This window comes from Benincasa hispida, chromosome 11, assembly GCF_027475165.1.
Source record: "Benincasa hispida cultivar pf3 chromosome 11, pf3_genome.v1.1, whole genome shotgun sequence".
Lineage (NCBI taxonomy): Eukaryota > Viridiplantae > Streptophyta > Magnoliopsida > Cucurbitales > Cucurbitaceae > Benincasa > Benincasa hispida.
The window spans coordinates 44,475,379-44,491,737 of record NC_143488.1 but is presented as its reverse complement, the minus strand read 5'-3'; the positions used below and the strand labels follow the sequence as shown (position 1 = coordinate 44,491,737).

Sequence of the window (16,359 nt, the reverse complement as noted above, 5' to 3'; positions counted from 1 at the left end):
TATAACAATCACGACTGATTGAGATTTAATTCTTTGTTCCAATTTTCCTTACACATAAAACGAACAGATAACTAAAAAAAGATTCAAGAAAAGTAAAATAAAAAGATAGTGTATGTAAGTGTAATTAATGAAAATATATTGTATGAGTTTTGAAGTTTCTTTCGACGCCTCCATTTCAGGCTAAATTTATGGATTTTTTATTTGTAGTACAACATCAACAATAAAAAGAATATTCCACTTTTTGTATTGCATGGAAATGTACCAAATCCCAATGTTTTCATCCATTCAAAATCAAAATACTTAGGTGAATCGCGAGAATATCTATCTTTGTATATCTTATCATAATTTGACATGTAGTAAATTATTCTTATTTATTATTTAAAATATTTTAATTACTTTTTTGTGTGAGTAAAGGAGAATGAAGCATAGAGAAGATGCACCCAAATATTACCCAATTCAAAATCTCTCATCTCTAAATCTATAAACTCTAATCTCCCATCCACAAACTTCGAAACTATTGTTTATTTTCTTATCTTACCTCCAAAAATCCAAACTTTTATCTCAAAACCCATTTGCGGGTGATGATTTTTCTTATCATTGGAAAACATATTTCGAAGTGATGTTAAAATTTTTACCAATTTAAAAATCACTTTCGAATATGCCATAGATTCTTCACATCTCAATCAAACCCTCCCTTTCTCTTTCCACTATGTTTGCATATTCCCATCTGTCCCCATCATTCAATGAACCAAACCCACAAAAGAAACAGGATCTTGCAATGCTTGATAGGCCTATATTAGTCAATTCCTGTACACAGATATTATTCTTTCTTCCATATTTGGTATCATCCCACACCATATTCATTATCAATCCCAAACCATTAACAGAGTCTAACCATTACGCATCATCGACCTTTGACATGAAAGCCAATGTCTTAATTATTTACTGAGCTAGATTCAAATTGGCCATTTGCGTACAACATACTTCTCTTCATGTTAAAAAACAGACATATTTCTAAACCATCATAGGTTGATTAAGTTGGTAAAAATGGGATTTGATATAACAAAAGGGTTTAAAGGAAATAATTTTAATTTATAGTAAACCACCTCTCTAAAATTCAATAATAAGTAAATTTTCTTAACAATCAAGTGTTGTTGTTGAATCACCTAATGCCCACGAGTCGAACCAAACATTCATATATATAGTCTTTTTAATATGTTTCAATATCTAAACCTAATTAAGTTCATTAACCATTTAAAATTATATGTCAATTCAAACATAAGACATTTTTATCTTTTCTGAAGTTGAAGATTCAATCTTCTATCTCACATTTTTTAAAAAACATATGATATTGAAGGACTAAACATATTATTTCACTCAAATTACATAAACAAATTTGTTTCTTTAGGTGTCGTTTGATAACTATTTGAATTTTGAAAACTATATGCTTGTTTTTCATAATTTCTTTACATTGATTTCCATATTTCTTTAACATTTAAATTCTAAAACCTCAAACAAGTTTTAAATAACATTTTTTTCCCTGATCATCAAAACTTAGCATAGAAGTAAATAATGAAAAAAAAAAAAAAAAATAGAACTCATAGGTAAAAGTGTCCTTCCATTTTTAATACCGGAAAATTTCAACCTTTGCCTCCATTTTTGTTAACAATCAATCGCAATATTCTCTGCCTAGGAAGAAAAAAAACAAAGATATGGGCCAAAAGAGAGAGATCAGAAAGATCATTTAATGGAACCAACAAAACCTCTCTTACCCATTTTCTCTTTCTTCTGTCACACAATCTTCTCACTCTCTCTCTCTCTCACCTCATTAACCCAAAAAATAAAAAACAGGGTATTGTATCAACTTACAAGAATGAAACCAAAATCAAACCGACGTAAAATCTATACTATTAACTTTAAGAATAAAAGTTTGATTTTTAGATGATTAAAAAAACACAGATTATAAAAGGATTCGTACAGTGAAATACATATGAAAAACACAAAGATTATAACATTGAAAGATTAGTAAAATGTAAATGAAAAGTCAAATACTTTTTTTTTAAAGATGAGTCAAAATGAGCATGATAACTCAATTAATACAGGACATAGATAGACTATCAACTTCGAAATCAGAAATTCAACGTAAAAAGAGAAGATGAGATCATCATCAATCAAACTTTGTCAGCAAGAAAATTCAACCTCATAATCATGAATGGATTTTCTTTGTGTTCATCTAACATCTTCTATGAACAACACAAGTCAGTTCTCTGGGCTAAAATTCAAACTAAACACAAGTTTTTCAACTTAAACTAATATAATTTTATATCTATATATCTATATATTGTAATGGCTAATGATATAGTATATTTTTACTCCTGTTTCAGCATGTGGGGAGGAACAACATCTTGAAGCAGCCCATGGTCTACAAGAAATGTAGCTTTTGGGTTGCAAAACCGTTTCTCCTGGAGGATTCCAGCCGCGTTCGCTGCTCCGATGTGGTTGCTTCGGTTGTAATTAACGGCTAAATTTTGGGGAGTAGCGTAGGTCGAATTTTGAAAGTATTGATGAGACCATGCTGGAATAATGTCACCATTTGTTTCGACTATTACAAAAGAAATATCAACAAATCATTTTAATTGATGTGATTTGAAATTTTAATAATTGTTTCAAGAGTGCATAACTTTTTGTTTGAATTTTAACATTTTTTCGGAACTTTCTAGCTCTTTAATCACAATCTTTTCTTGGTTACTATTTTATTTTATATTTTTTGTTTTTATAAAAGTGTTTGTTTTCTAGTAATGTAATGTCCCAGCTATTTCTTTATATAAAAAACAAGTTCTTGACAACTGTTTTTTAAAATTTTTAAAATTTGATTTTGATTTAAAAAATATTCCTATAATATAGACAATGGTTATACGTTTAATTTATAATTTGTTTTATAAGATAAATAAGTTGATGACATGTCGTTTTCAATTGAACTAATGTCTCTTTCCGAACCCCTACTCTCCATATTAATTTGCTAGTTTATTGATGGCTAGTTTATGGTTGGGATAGTAACAACCACTTTTTTTAAAAAAATTAGATGCTAAAATATAAATATTTTGAAAAATGAACCTACAAATATAAAAATGAATATTTTAAAAATATAAGAAGTAGGTATAGAAATGTTAAAAGAACACAAAAATAAATAAATAAATAAACCTTAAAAATCCCGCTTGCGAAATTCAATCATTTTAATTTGAAAAATGGTTCATTCATCGTAGATTTAAAATCACTCAAAATGATAAGAAGCAAACCGACCATGAGGATTGTTGCTAGCTTTGAGCCACGGCATGGCTGCAACGCCAACACACCTTCCGCCTGGGCCACCGGTGGAGGGCGGAGGTGGAATAGCGACGGCTAGGGCGGACCGGGATAGGATCGGGCTTGGGTGAGTGTGTTGGCCTTCGTAGGTGGTCACCACGACGGTTGGATCAGCAAAAGATCGTTCAACTCTCTTCTTTACATTACAAGCTGCACTTGTGCAACGGTAATAGCTCCTAAAGAAGATAGAAAGGGAAAAAAACCATATAAAAATATTCAAAGTCAAAACATTTTTCTAAAAAGTAAAGGGAGAGTTATACTATCATTCAATATTCATCATCCCAAACTTACAAATTTCAATTGAAAAAAAAAAGAGAAATTAAACAATACTCATTCTAAGTTAATTAAAAGATTAATTACATTTCTTATTAAGTCTTAGGATTAAATAGGCTCTAAATTTTTACTATTGTGTCTATTTAGTTCTAGACCTTATAAACCTATTATTAATAGGTCCTAAAACCTCAATTTGATATATTTTTTTAAAAATTACAAATCTTCTAGAGACAAAATTAAAAGTTTATATTTTCAATGGTCATAAAATTTTAATATATATACATACACTAATTTTAAAAATTTTAATTTTGTTAGAATGATTATATATAAAAGTGAAAGTTTTAAGACCTATAAAACACAAATTGAAAGTTTAAGTATCGTTTGATAACCATTTGGTTTTTTGCTTTTTGTTTTAAAAAATTATACTTGTTTTCTCTCCATTTCTTGCCATGGTTATCATCTTTTCTAAATAAAAGAGTTGAATTCATAGTCAAATTACAAAAATAAAAGTAGGGTTTTAAAGACTAGTTTTAAAAACTATCATTTTTAGTTTTTAAAACTTTGCTTAGTTTTTTAAAACATCAGCATAAAGTAGTTAATAAAGGAAGAAAATCTAAAGGTAATTGAGGTGTTTATAGATTTAATTTTAGAAAATGAAATGGTTATTTAATGAGACCCTAAAATCGTAATAGATACTTTATGTAAATATACAAATGTGATAGACTGCATTTAATTTCATACTTTCATTTTCCTTTCCCTTACATACAAAATAAAAAATTTAAAAAAAAATATTTGTGTTGACAATTTTGATCGGACAATTGTTTGAACTACACAAAAATAGATAAGTCTCAAAAACACTATGTTAGTATTTAAGAAAGAGAAAGGGAAATGAAGAAATGGTTTAAAGAAGGATTAAAAGGTAATTAAGATTGAAAAGGGAGGGAAAAGAAAAAAGAAAAGTAAAATAGTAAAAAAGGAAGAGAAGAATACCTAGGAAAAGGGCTGTTTTTGACAGCTTTTTGGCCGTACTTTCTCCATCGATACCCATCTTCTAGATGATCAACTTCACTCTTTGTCATGAATGCAAATCTGGCTTCCTTCTCTTTCTTCTCCTTCCTCTTTTTCACTTTCAATCTTTTTACATTATCATTCCAACCCAACCAACTCATTAGCTTTATTTACTCAATCCCATTTCATTTTAACTTAATTTCAATTCAATCACAAAACTTAGGAAAAACAAATATATCATATAAGAGGGTATCAAACACAAAACACATCTACCTTCAAATCATTCCCATAACATAACCCCAAAAACATTTGTTCTGTCTAATTAGGGGGGAAAATGTTCCTAAAAGTATAAGGTTGAACACAATTCTCAAATAGTTAAAACACACTGTATTCTCAATTCCAAATCTCAAAGGTTTGTGGTTCAACTCATAGCACAAAATCCAACAAAAAGTCATAAATGCAAACACAAAGACAAAGTGTTAGGTGGATAACTTGAACAAGTTTCCTTTTTTCTTATTAATAAAATAAAATTTTATATATATTAAAATTTTAAAAACCCATTTTCAGGACGGATCTGATGAAAACAATAATGAAAAAAAAAAGTTTTTTTTTTTTTTTTTTAAGATATTAAATGAAAAGAAGAAGAGGGAGAAAAAAAAAACTAACTGTTTAGTGGTGGGGTTGAGTTGTTGTTGTTGTTGTGGGTCGTCGTCGTTAACAGCGTCGCTAGAGGCGGAGGAGACGGAGGAGGAGCAATTGGGGGTGGCCGGAGGATTAAAAACCTCAGAACAATAATCCTTAAATTCACAGTTATTATTAAGACCAAGCAACTCCATGAACCCAACAGAGCATTTTTCACCGTCAGAAAAATCAAAGAATCCATTTGGTATCACGTTATCGGAAAATGGGAAATCTCCACCACCATCGCCGCCGCCGCCACCGCCGTCGCTGCTTGTGCTAGTGTCTTCGAGCTTTACAATCCCTTCCTTCTTCTTCTCGTCGTCCATGGGCGATGCTCTGCTATGGCGTTTGTTGATTGAATTTGTTTTTGTTTTTTTTTTTTTTTTTTGTTAATTTGTATGTCTAAAAACTTAAAGTATCAGAGAGAGAGAGAGAGAGGGTATGAGAGTTTAGAGTTATAAGATGGTGTGTTGTTGTGAAGAAGAAAGAGGAAGAGAAAAGGGGGAGAAAATGAAGGGTAGGGAAGTGAGTGGGAATTTGTAGGTCATCGGTTCGTACGGATATGACAGAGTCGGTGAAACTTAAAACTTACCATGCCACCTATTTTCTCTTTTTTCCCACTCATTCAATTACAACTCTCCACACTAAACATTTCTTTAAAAAATATATTTTTTTCGAAAGTATCATAAATGTCCTTATACTTACGAGAAAGCTACCTGATTAGTGGAAGAATCCGTGATTATAGTGAATTATTATAATTTGTGTTCTAAAAGTCAGTATTTAGAAGGTATATTATTTAAGTTTTAATAGAAAATAGTAAATATCGTAATAAAAAGAAAGAGAGAGGATGAGTGGTAGGAAATAGTAAATATATAGTAACAAATAGTAAGCTACGACAAAAGAAAAAGAATATCAGGAAGCCATAATTTAATTGGACAATATTTCAGGCCAACTCTCGATCCAGGGATCACTCAGGATCAGTTGAACAATAACTTGTTGTCGGGGCTATCCTTAGAAGTGGGGTTGACACGATTTGGTGCATAGTTTCGTCATGAGATGGAGAAGTGCATTGAAAATGGTTGGACCTCAAAAGGGTTTGGCTTGTAAACCTAACAACCCCTACCAAGTCTGAATTAAGCTTCGCGACGAGGTGGCTTAGAGTTTGAAGGGGAGATGTACTCCCAAGATAGGTTCCAAGAATTAAAAATCCGCGATAAAAAGCCCGAAAAATCATGAACCTTTATTTGGGAGTGGGGGTTAACGTTGTGGGTGGATTATAGAATCAAGGGTAAAAATGGTCAACGAACAACAAACGAAGGAGAGTAGAGCAACCCCAAAAGAGAGATGGGCTTGGTCGACCTTGGCCAAGTACAGACCGAGCCTAATCAATAATGAACCAGAGACGATGAGCCCAACATAAGCTTAGACAGAAAGGGATGAAACCCTAAAAGCACTAGGTAAGAATGTAGGGATGGTCGGCCTCAGCTCGAAGGGAATCCATGAGTAGTCGCCCTAGTTGAAAACCCTAGTCAGCTAAGGAATAAGAGAAGGGTCAAAACCTATAAATAAGGCAAAGAAGATCATAAAAGGACAAGTAAGTTCTCCAACCAATATTACCTTATTTTCTTTCCAACCTTCTAGCATCGGAGTGCCCGTGGCTTACATTAGTGTCCAGGTTTCTCTTTTCTTGCAGACGAGTAGGGGTGTTCAAATAACCCGACAACCCGAAAACCCGAACAACTCGAACTACTTAACCCAAAATGTAAGGGTTGGGTTGAGTTAAATTTTTTCTATTTTTGTTGGGTTGGGTTGAGTCATGGGTTGGCTAAAAAAAATTTGGATCGACCCAACCCAACCCGAATTTTATATATTAAATAAAATATGTTTTATATATATATATATTTCTTTTTGTTTAAAATTTGATTATTTTATATTGATTAATTTGTGAATTTTAAATATTTTTATTTTAAAATTATTATAATATTTGTCTTTATTTGAGGTTTGCAATAAATATCTTATATATAATTGGTATTTAGCATTTGAATTTTATGAGATTTTAGTTATTAGTCATGTGTTGTATATAAATTTACATATTTTTAATTAAAAAGAAAAAAACAAATTATAACCCGACAATCCAACTCAACTCAACTCGAATTTTAAGGGTTGGGTTGGGTTAGAGACTTTATTTGGGTTATTTGGGTTGCCAATCCAATCAATCCGAATTTTGGGGTTGATCCAAAAAATACCCTCAACCGAACCTAACCCAACCCATGTATACCCTTATAGACGAGCTCTTTTTCCTTAAAAATATAAATTTACGGTTGTTGTCCCGTAGAGATTAGATATACTGGTTTGGTTAAAATTTGGAATCAACGAATTTGATGTTGTATAATTAAAAAAAGTGAATAATTTTAATAAATAGACAGAAAATTAGGATATACCAAACGGGTCAAAAGTACATGTGAATTACTGGACCGGCAACCGGCTGATATGCGAAGTGTGAAGACGTTTTATCTTGTTCTTTACACGTGCGATACAACAGGCTGAAAGTAGCTCATAAAGACCCCGCACGTGCATTCAGATCAGTAAATAAATAAATTTCTTTTCGGAAATGTGGGGAAAATTTTCTTCATCTCTTTTCACTTTCACTTTTATGATTTTTCTTTTAATTTTATTTAATTCATTTCTTTGCATTCAAATTGAGTTCACACTCAAAAGCAACCTATACTTTATAAAGGAGAGTATACAATTACATTAAATTATTTTTAATATACTTTAAGGTTCAATTAGCTAGAGATGAGAGTTAAATTGTACCCCTCATGTAACCATTATTTTTTAAACCATTTTAAATGTGTCTGACTTAATCAATATAAAATTGAAATTCTAAATTTTATTACTATGATATCAAAAAGATTTATTAGACACAAAATAAAAATTTTAGAAATTACTATAAATATTTAAACATTTAAAAACTAAACTTGTAAATGTATTGATATATAATATTTAATTAAAATAATATTTGTATATGTATATTTGTGCGAAAAATTAAAGTTTTTTCCGAAGCGTGCAGGAAAATAAATTCGAACTATCACTTTACTATACTATATTAAAACAACATGGGATGTTTGTTTCAAGGATTGAAATTGGATGAGTTAGACATCTTAAGCCCAATTTTTGTTTGGGACATGGATTTAGGAAGCCTGGCTTCCTTTATCATTTTCCCATGGGTTTGGATAGTGTTTACTATTTAAACCCATGGGTTATTCTTCTTCTTTTTCTTCTTTTTTTTTTTTAAATTTTCCTAATTTAATCTAGGAAGTACGTCATCCAAACTTCGGAGACCACCTTTGGCGACCATCGCGACCAACTCCGACTGCTACCCTCCGGTGACTGCCACTAGCCAACTCTAGCAGCCACCTTCGACAAACGCCGCCTGCTAACTCCACCAACCATCGCCGACCAACTCCAGTAACCACCTCTAGTGAACGCCGTTGACCAACTCCGGCTGCCACCTCCGACGACCACTACCAACCAACTCTGATCGCCACCGGCCAACTTTGGCTGCCACCTCGGCAATCGCCACCGGTCAACTCTGGCTGCCACCTTGGTGACCGTCATCGGCAAACCTTCTGTCTCCACTGGCCAACTTCGACCACCATAGACCAACCTCTGACAACCCCCATCCCCTTACACTGGTGAAATTCCGACCACCAACTCCATTAGCCATGCTTCGACTGCCGAGTTCGGCGACCGCCACCATAGACCAACCTCTGACAACCCCCCTCCCCTTACACTGGTAAAATTCCGACCACCAACTCTATTAGCCATGCTTCGACTGCTGCGTTCGGCGACCGCCACCAACCAACCTTGAAAAATATTAATAAAAATACTCTTAGTATATAACAAACTAGACAAATTTGTATATAAAAACACTTTTAAGAAAGAATTGCAATATATGTATGTTTTTTTAATGAGTTTTTATCAAAAGTGTATAATTAAAAATGAATTTTTGAAAGATATCTTTTTTCTAAGTCATTCCAAACACGTCAATATACTGTAATTATATAGTTATATCTATTTAGGTTATATGTATAGAATTATACTTGTTTAAAAGCTCTAATTTAATTTAATAACATTTTAATTTTTTTATTGGTCAATTTAACTAGCTCGAAGACTTAGAATCATTTTCTAAATGTAAAGATTTAACATATTTAAAACAACTTAGTGACCAAGTAAAAACTAAAAGTCAAAATTTATGATTTTTTATTCCTCAAATGTAATTTGAGAAGAAAAAAAGTATAATTTTTCAATGATTGAATTTAATACTAAAATACTAGTTTATTTCAATTTTAAATTAGCGTATTATGGTAAAAAAAATTTGATCATTTTTAAATTAGTTAAAGTGACAAAAGTCTATGAAATTTTATTTTAAAATCAAGTAAGATTAAAATATAAAATTATTAAAACAATAGATTAAATAAAATTAAAATTTTAGTCAAAATCTCTATTTCAATTTTTTTTAAACAAATATTCTTCTAATTTTTGTTTAATTTATTTTAAATTTAACTATATTAAAATAATTGTGACAAATTTAAACTAATTTAAAATTTAACCGATGATTAAATACAAAAAAAAAAAAATTAACATTCCCAAGTTTAAGATTCCTAATCTGCACGCCAGGACACTATAGAAGTAGAAAATGTTGCAAAATAAAAACCATGTACAAATATAAACATTACATTGCACTGTAACCTGTCCACGAAAATATCTAGATTTATTGAAATATCTATAAAATATAGATATTGATAAATAATATGTAAAAATTATAAATAATTCACAAAAACTATTTTTATGTACAAATAAGCGTTTCACCCTTTTTTTAAAGCAAGTTTACTTTTTTCCTTATATTAATAATAGGAAAAATATCAATTTATATACCTTAATTTTGAGATTATATTCATTAAAATTTTGAACTAACAATTATATCAAGAGCTCTAGATATTCGTAAGTATACCAATTTATATACTTTCAATTACGTTTTATTTGAATAAACAACATGTGTAGGGTTTATAATTTTATGAATTAAATTCAACTTTTCATAAGCAAATTATTTTGGATTCTCAATTAAATTTTTTAAAAAATCGTTTATACATAAAATTTAGTTGTCTATTTGCTTAATCTTATATTTAAAGTCTACACATGTGTAAGAATTGATACACTGACCATTTTCAAAGGGTATAAATTGATTCATGTGCGACAATTTAGGAGTTTAGTTGAAACAATTATAATTCTCACCCAATATTTTTCCAACAAAATCTAAAGGAAGGTGTAAATGGATACACTTAAGAAATTCATGATTTTAATTGATATAATTATTAGATTATAGTTTTATTTGATACAACTCTCAAAGTTTAGAGGTACAAATTGATATTAATTTTCCTTTAAAAATATTAGGTCCACAATGGTGATTCTTTTGTCATATTTCATCGATTTCTCTATGATATTATAAGAATGTTTATTCACTCTCATATCAATCGATATCGAACCTATGAACATACGAAAATATCAATGAAAATATCGACATATCGACAAAAATTTAAAGCCTACAACAAAGGACTCATCCACGCCCCTTTATGCTCAACTATCAATTTTTAGAAGAAGCATCAGGATATCAAATTAAAGTTAGTTTATGAAACATGAATAATATTGTAATATGACCTATATTATAATACATCAACTTAATAATGTAAGTATACATTATATAGAATATAATTATCATATTTATCTGAATTTATCTATAGTTCAATTCTGATGGATTTTAAATTTTGAAATAAAACTCGATACATACAAATTAAATAGCGAATTTGTGTGTCCATACTCTATATATGCTCGAAAACTTTTGGATCAATATACAAACAATGTCTCAAAACACATTTAATTTGGCATAATATTAAATGTAACATGCATTTAAATTGGAAGGTATTTATTAAGCCATGTTGTATTTGAAAAGTTGGCTATCTAGCTCAATATGATGCATGCACCCAATTAAGGTAATGTATAGAATATATTCTCACAGTGACTGAAACATATGGATCAAAATGGGAAAAGATAAAGTGGCATCAATTAGGTAGAATATTTTGTTTACACAAACACTCACCTCACTTATAAATAATGATCACTTGGATTGAATGCTACTATTTATATATTTATAAATATTATCATATGTATATAACCTTTACCTAAAGAAAGCCTAGCTCTATAATAGTCATGTTCAATGTATAATGACCAAATTGGTTTTTATAGTGGATAATTTGTTGACTAAAGGAAGATTTTGTTTTTGAAAATTAAGTATATTTTCTCTCAATTTCTTCTAATAATTTACATATTTCTTAAGTATAAGAGATGAATTTTAAGTCAAATTTTAAATTCTAGAAATTATTTTTTACTTCTCAAAATTTGACTTAACTTTTAAAAATATTGGTAAAAAATAGATATAACAAAACAAAAAATTGAGAGGTAGAATGAGTGTTTATAGGCTTAACTTTAAAAAACAAAAAAACATATGATTATCAAATGGACCTTAAATTAAAAGTTTAGTTATCAAATTTTGAAGTTTGTATATATTTGGTCCCTAGTTAGACTTTGAAAAGTATCGAGTAGTTCTCTCTATGTTACTTACAATTATGTGGCTGATAACAATAAGTCATGAACATTCAAAATTTTATGTCTAATAGATCCTTGAAAAGTTCAAATTTTTTAAAAACTAGTTGAATTATTAAAATCATGTTTGGAAATAAATTTAAACATAATAAAAATGATTTTAACCTTTTCAAATTCACTCGTAGACGTATCCTATTTAACCTTAGTAAAAATTTTTGATCATCCAATATATATTTCAAATAGAAAATCAAAAGATGATTGAGATAACTAAAACATGGGTGAATGAAAACACCAACATTGTCAAATTAAGAAATATAATGAAAAAAGAAACGAAAAGAAAATAGAGAAAAGTTAGTGATTCAAAATGTAATTGATGGCCAATCTACTATTTTAGAAAAAAGAAAGAAAGAAAAAAAAAAAGAAAAAAAGATAGAAAACAAACAAAAAGTGATATCTAATGAAAGGAAACGGGTGGGTAACATTACAAAAGCATAATGATTAAAAATGAATGGACGTGTGCTGACATAGCTTTCGTGTAAAACCTCTCTTTACAATTACCATCCCCATGCTCTAAATTATTATGTTCTTCACTTCTCCCCTTTTTCCTTTTTCCATTATTTCCCAATTCTCCACTCCTCCACTCCTCCACTCACTTTTAAATATACCTTAATTTTCCATCTAATAACTTATACCCCTAAAAAAAAACACTTAAATTCTAAGTTAAATTCAATAGTTAAAACAACGACGCCTTTCTAGAACTTACTAATTTTTATAGTTTTCAAATTTTGACTTAATTCTTTTAAAATATTTATAGAAAATGAAAAACAACAAAAAGAAACATACAAATAGAAAGATTATTTATAAACTTGATTTTCAAAAACGAAATGGTATTTTAACTAAAATTTTATATTATACACTATTCTATTCTACGTGTAGACATATTCGTTAGAACGTAGGCATAAAAAAATTGTAGTTGATTAAAGTAAAAATTTAATTTGTCAACTTTCAAATTTGTGTCAAATAGATTATAAATTTTCAAATAAATTATAATAAGCTTAAATTTTTTTATTATCATTGTCCTATTAGAGTCCATTAAGATAGCACACAAAATTAAAAGTTTAATGATCCAATAGTTATGACAAATAATTCAAAAAAAGAAAAAAAAAATAGACTCATTAATTAAAAAAATGTCGAATATTCTATGGATGAGTCAATTTACTTATAAATATAGCAAAATTTCACTATTTATCAGTGATAAACCGCGATAGACATTTATTGCGGTATATTACTGATAGACAATGACATTTTACTATATTTTAAAATTATATTAAACAATTTTACTATTTAAAACAATTACTCGTACCTATTTGATATTTTGAAAAGTTAAAAAGATATTACAAAAACAAAAAATTATTAATTAAAAGACCTGTAAAACACAAATATAAAACCCTAAGATGATCATAACATGGGGCCATGGGGGTAGCAAAGGTGATGGATTCCTTTTTAGGGCAAAAGAAAAGCAAAAATGAACATTGATTAGACAGTATTTATGTAGCGAACTTCTTCATATTCTCCATTACCACACTCTGCTGCGTCATCTTCTTCTTTAATTTCCTCCTAGTCCTTCCCCATACTTTTTGGTCGGTTATTTCTTTCTTTCTTTCTTTATTTTTATTACTTTTTTTTTCTTTTCTTTTTGGGAGAATTTTAAATCTCAACAAAACCAAAATTTGTGTCCTCTTTGCATTTGAGGTAAATGTCCCTTGTGTTTTATTATATATATATATATATATATGAGGTGCTCATTTTATGTCTTTTTGCATCCAACTCCCCTTTTCTTTTAATATTTAATTTCTTTTTTTTTTTTTTAAAGTGAAGATTTCCATTTCTTTTATTATTTGAACATAAATGGTAAGATTGATGTTAACAATGTGGGGTTTCACATTGAAATCTCACAACTTTTGTTATTGTGTTTATCTCACCTATGGGTTCAGAAATTTTAAATCCTTCCCATTTCCTCTTATATTTATATTTTTGTTAAATTACAAGTATACCCCTTTCTTAATTGTGTATATCTGATTTCTCAATTTCAATTTTCTGGTCAATATTTAATCTTTAAAATATGTTTATTAAATTCTTACACTTTTCGTCACTTTCAATTCTGTATCTAATTATATGACTAGATACAAGATTTAATTTTATCAAATATATTATTTTACTTTTAAAACGTTTCTTAGGACTTATTAGATTCGAACGGAAAATTTTAGAAAATCAATTAAATTTTTCTAAAGTGCAAATACCTCATTTTTTTCTATATATATTTTTGCCACAAAAGATGAACATGATACTTTAATATGTTTTGAGAGTAAAAATATAAGTTATAATTAACGATTTTTTTAAAAAAAAATTAACAAAAAAATAAAAAAGATTAAGTCTTCTTTTAGTCCCTAAACTTTTAAAAATGTCTATTTTTATCTCTAAATTTTGAATATTGTTTTATTTTAGTTCTTAAACTTTTAAAAATGTTCGTTTTAGTCTTGAACTTTTTAAAAGTGCTTATTCTAATTATTGATATGTTTAGATTTTGTTGACTTTTTAACAAAATGGTGAGATGACTTATATTTTTGGATGACTAGGCTACTAAACAAGTTATTTATGCTAAAAATCTAAAGTTTCAATTTTGAATAATGTGGCAAAACAATTGTAGTTCACAATTTTGGTAGTTCAATATTTTGGCGTATTGGTTGCTGATATTTTACTCAATCTTTATCTTGTTCAATACATCTAGAGTCTAAACATTAAAAAAATACAAGTTTTTGTACATTTCTGTGAAAGAATTAACATAAATTTAAAAATAGGGATAAAAATAGACCATTTTTAAAAATTTAAGAACTAAAACAAATGTTTTTTTAATGTTTGGAGACTAAAATAGAACACGATTCAAACCTTATAGATTAAGATAGGATTTAAGCGAAAAGAAAAATAATGAAAATTAAATTGGAATATTTGTCATAATTAGCATTTAATTCCGCTCGTGGAATCAAACACATTGTCTAACTACCACATGATGTTACGGTGGACCAGTTCCCATCAGATCCGGACATCCGCGCTTCACGATTAAGAGAAAATGCCCTAGATCGTGACACGCGGCAGGCTTGGGTCCCACAACTTCATCATGACCGTTAGATCCCCTCACGAAATCAATGGACATCACGAGCCCACGTTCTTGTCGGAGATCGTATTCGACGCCACGTTTTTTGGGAACACATCATTTCGTTTGCTGAATTTGTGTGAGCCGCCACACAGAAATAATTTTACATTTTTATTTATTTTAAAAAAAATATTTAAATTTTCGTAAAAGTTTAAATTAAAACCATGTAGGTTAGCCAAATTGCCCATTCACGGGAAAAGTAGATCCTGGGAATTTTGAATATGTCTTTATTAGTTTAAAGGACTGGCTACGATTTTACCATTATACCCCTCAAATTCTCAAGTTCACGTTTGTATCCATCATAAATAATTTTCATGAATAACAAAGTACATATTCAAATCTTATCCTTGATTTTCTTTTTTTCTTTTTACTTGTACCATTTTAGACTGATTGAAAAAGATTGTGAAAATTTATGAACCATATTTGGTATTTTTTTGGACAAAATCATAAACCATTATCTCTAATCTTTGACTTTTATTTAAAAAGATACCATTATTCTTTAAAAGCTGTAATATTATCCTTAATCTTTCATAAATATTTAAAAAATATCTTGATGTAGAAATTATTTGGAATTTTAGACAAAAATTTAGACCTAAACAATGCGCATCCAAATTTTCATTCTGAATTACTATCACACCATTCTAAAATTTCAATTTTCGTAAAAACTTTTAAGAAATTAGAATTTCAACAGTAATTCTATAAAAATTAAAGATAATAATGGTATTTTTATCAAAGGTAAAGTTCTAGAGTATTATTTATTTATAATTTAACCAAAAAAATTGTGCATTAATTATAATGATTGAGTGAATAATAAAATTGTAATTGAAAATAATATATAACTTGAATTTCAATTTTCTCTAATATTTAACTTAAATGGTGAGTTTTAAACATTAAACAACATATGGTTATAGAGAATGGGAAAAGGGTAGAAATTTTGTCTAAATTTAAGCCAAAATCACCTTTTTAATAATAATGGATATATATTCATTTTTTTAAAGTGATATTCATAGCATAATATCTCATTTATTATATTTATAATACACCAAGATAAAGATTAAAAGTCTCTATATTTTTTAAAAAAATTATCTTTTAATCCCTCAAGTTCTAACAATTTTTGATCTCGTAAGATTCAAAATGTATCATTTATTTTTTCAAATAAGTTT

At 28.8% G+C, this 16,359-nt stretch overlaps 1 protein-coding gene across 1 annotated transcript; it reads right to left on the bottom strand.

Moving 5' to 3' along the window:
• Window positions 1-2,177: 2,177 nt before the first annotated feature.
• LOC120089860 (WRKY transcription factor 68) lies at window positions 2,178-6,001 on the bottom strand. Its single transcript, XM_039047278.2, has 4 exons — window positions 5,311-6,001; window positions 4,627-4,770; window positions 3,301-3,539; window positions 2,178-2,602 (listed from the first exon to the last, which is right to left on the bottom strand). The coding sequence occupies exons 1-4, from the start codon at window positions 5,649-5,651 to the stop codon at window positions 2,370-2,372; spliced, it is 957 nt and encodes a 318-aa protein (XP_038903206.1). The 5' UTR covers window positions 5,652-6,001; the 3' UTR covers window positions 2,178-2,369.
• Between the last annotated feature and the right edge of the window lie 10,358 nt (window positions 6,002-16,359).

Excerpts from the sequence above, each read along its gene's own strand:
- LOC120089860 (XM_039047278.2), bottom strand. The coding sequence starts at position 5,651 with ATGGACGACGAGAAGAAGAAGGAAGGGATTGTAAAGCTCGAAGACACT. Across the intron at positions 3,540-4,626 it reads AAAAACAGCCCTTTTCCTAG|GAGCTATTACCGTTGCACAA; the intron begins GTATTCTTCTCT and ends TATCTTCTTTAG. Across the intron at positions 2,603-3,300 it reads AGCTAGCAACAATCCTCATG|TCGAAACAAATGGTGACATT; the intron begins GTCGGTTTGCTT and ends CTTTTGTAATAG.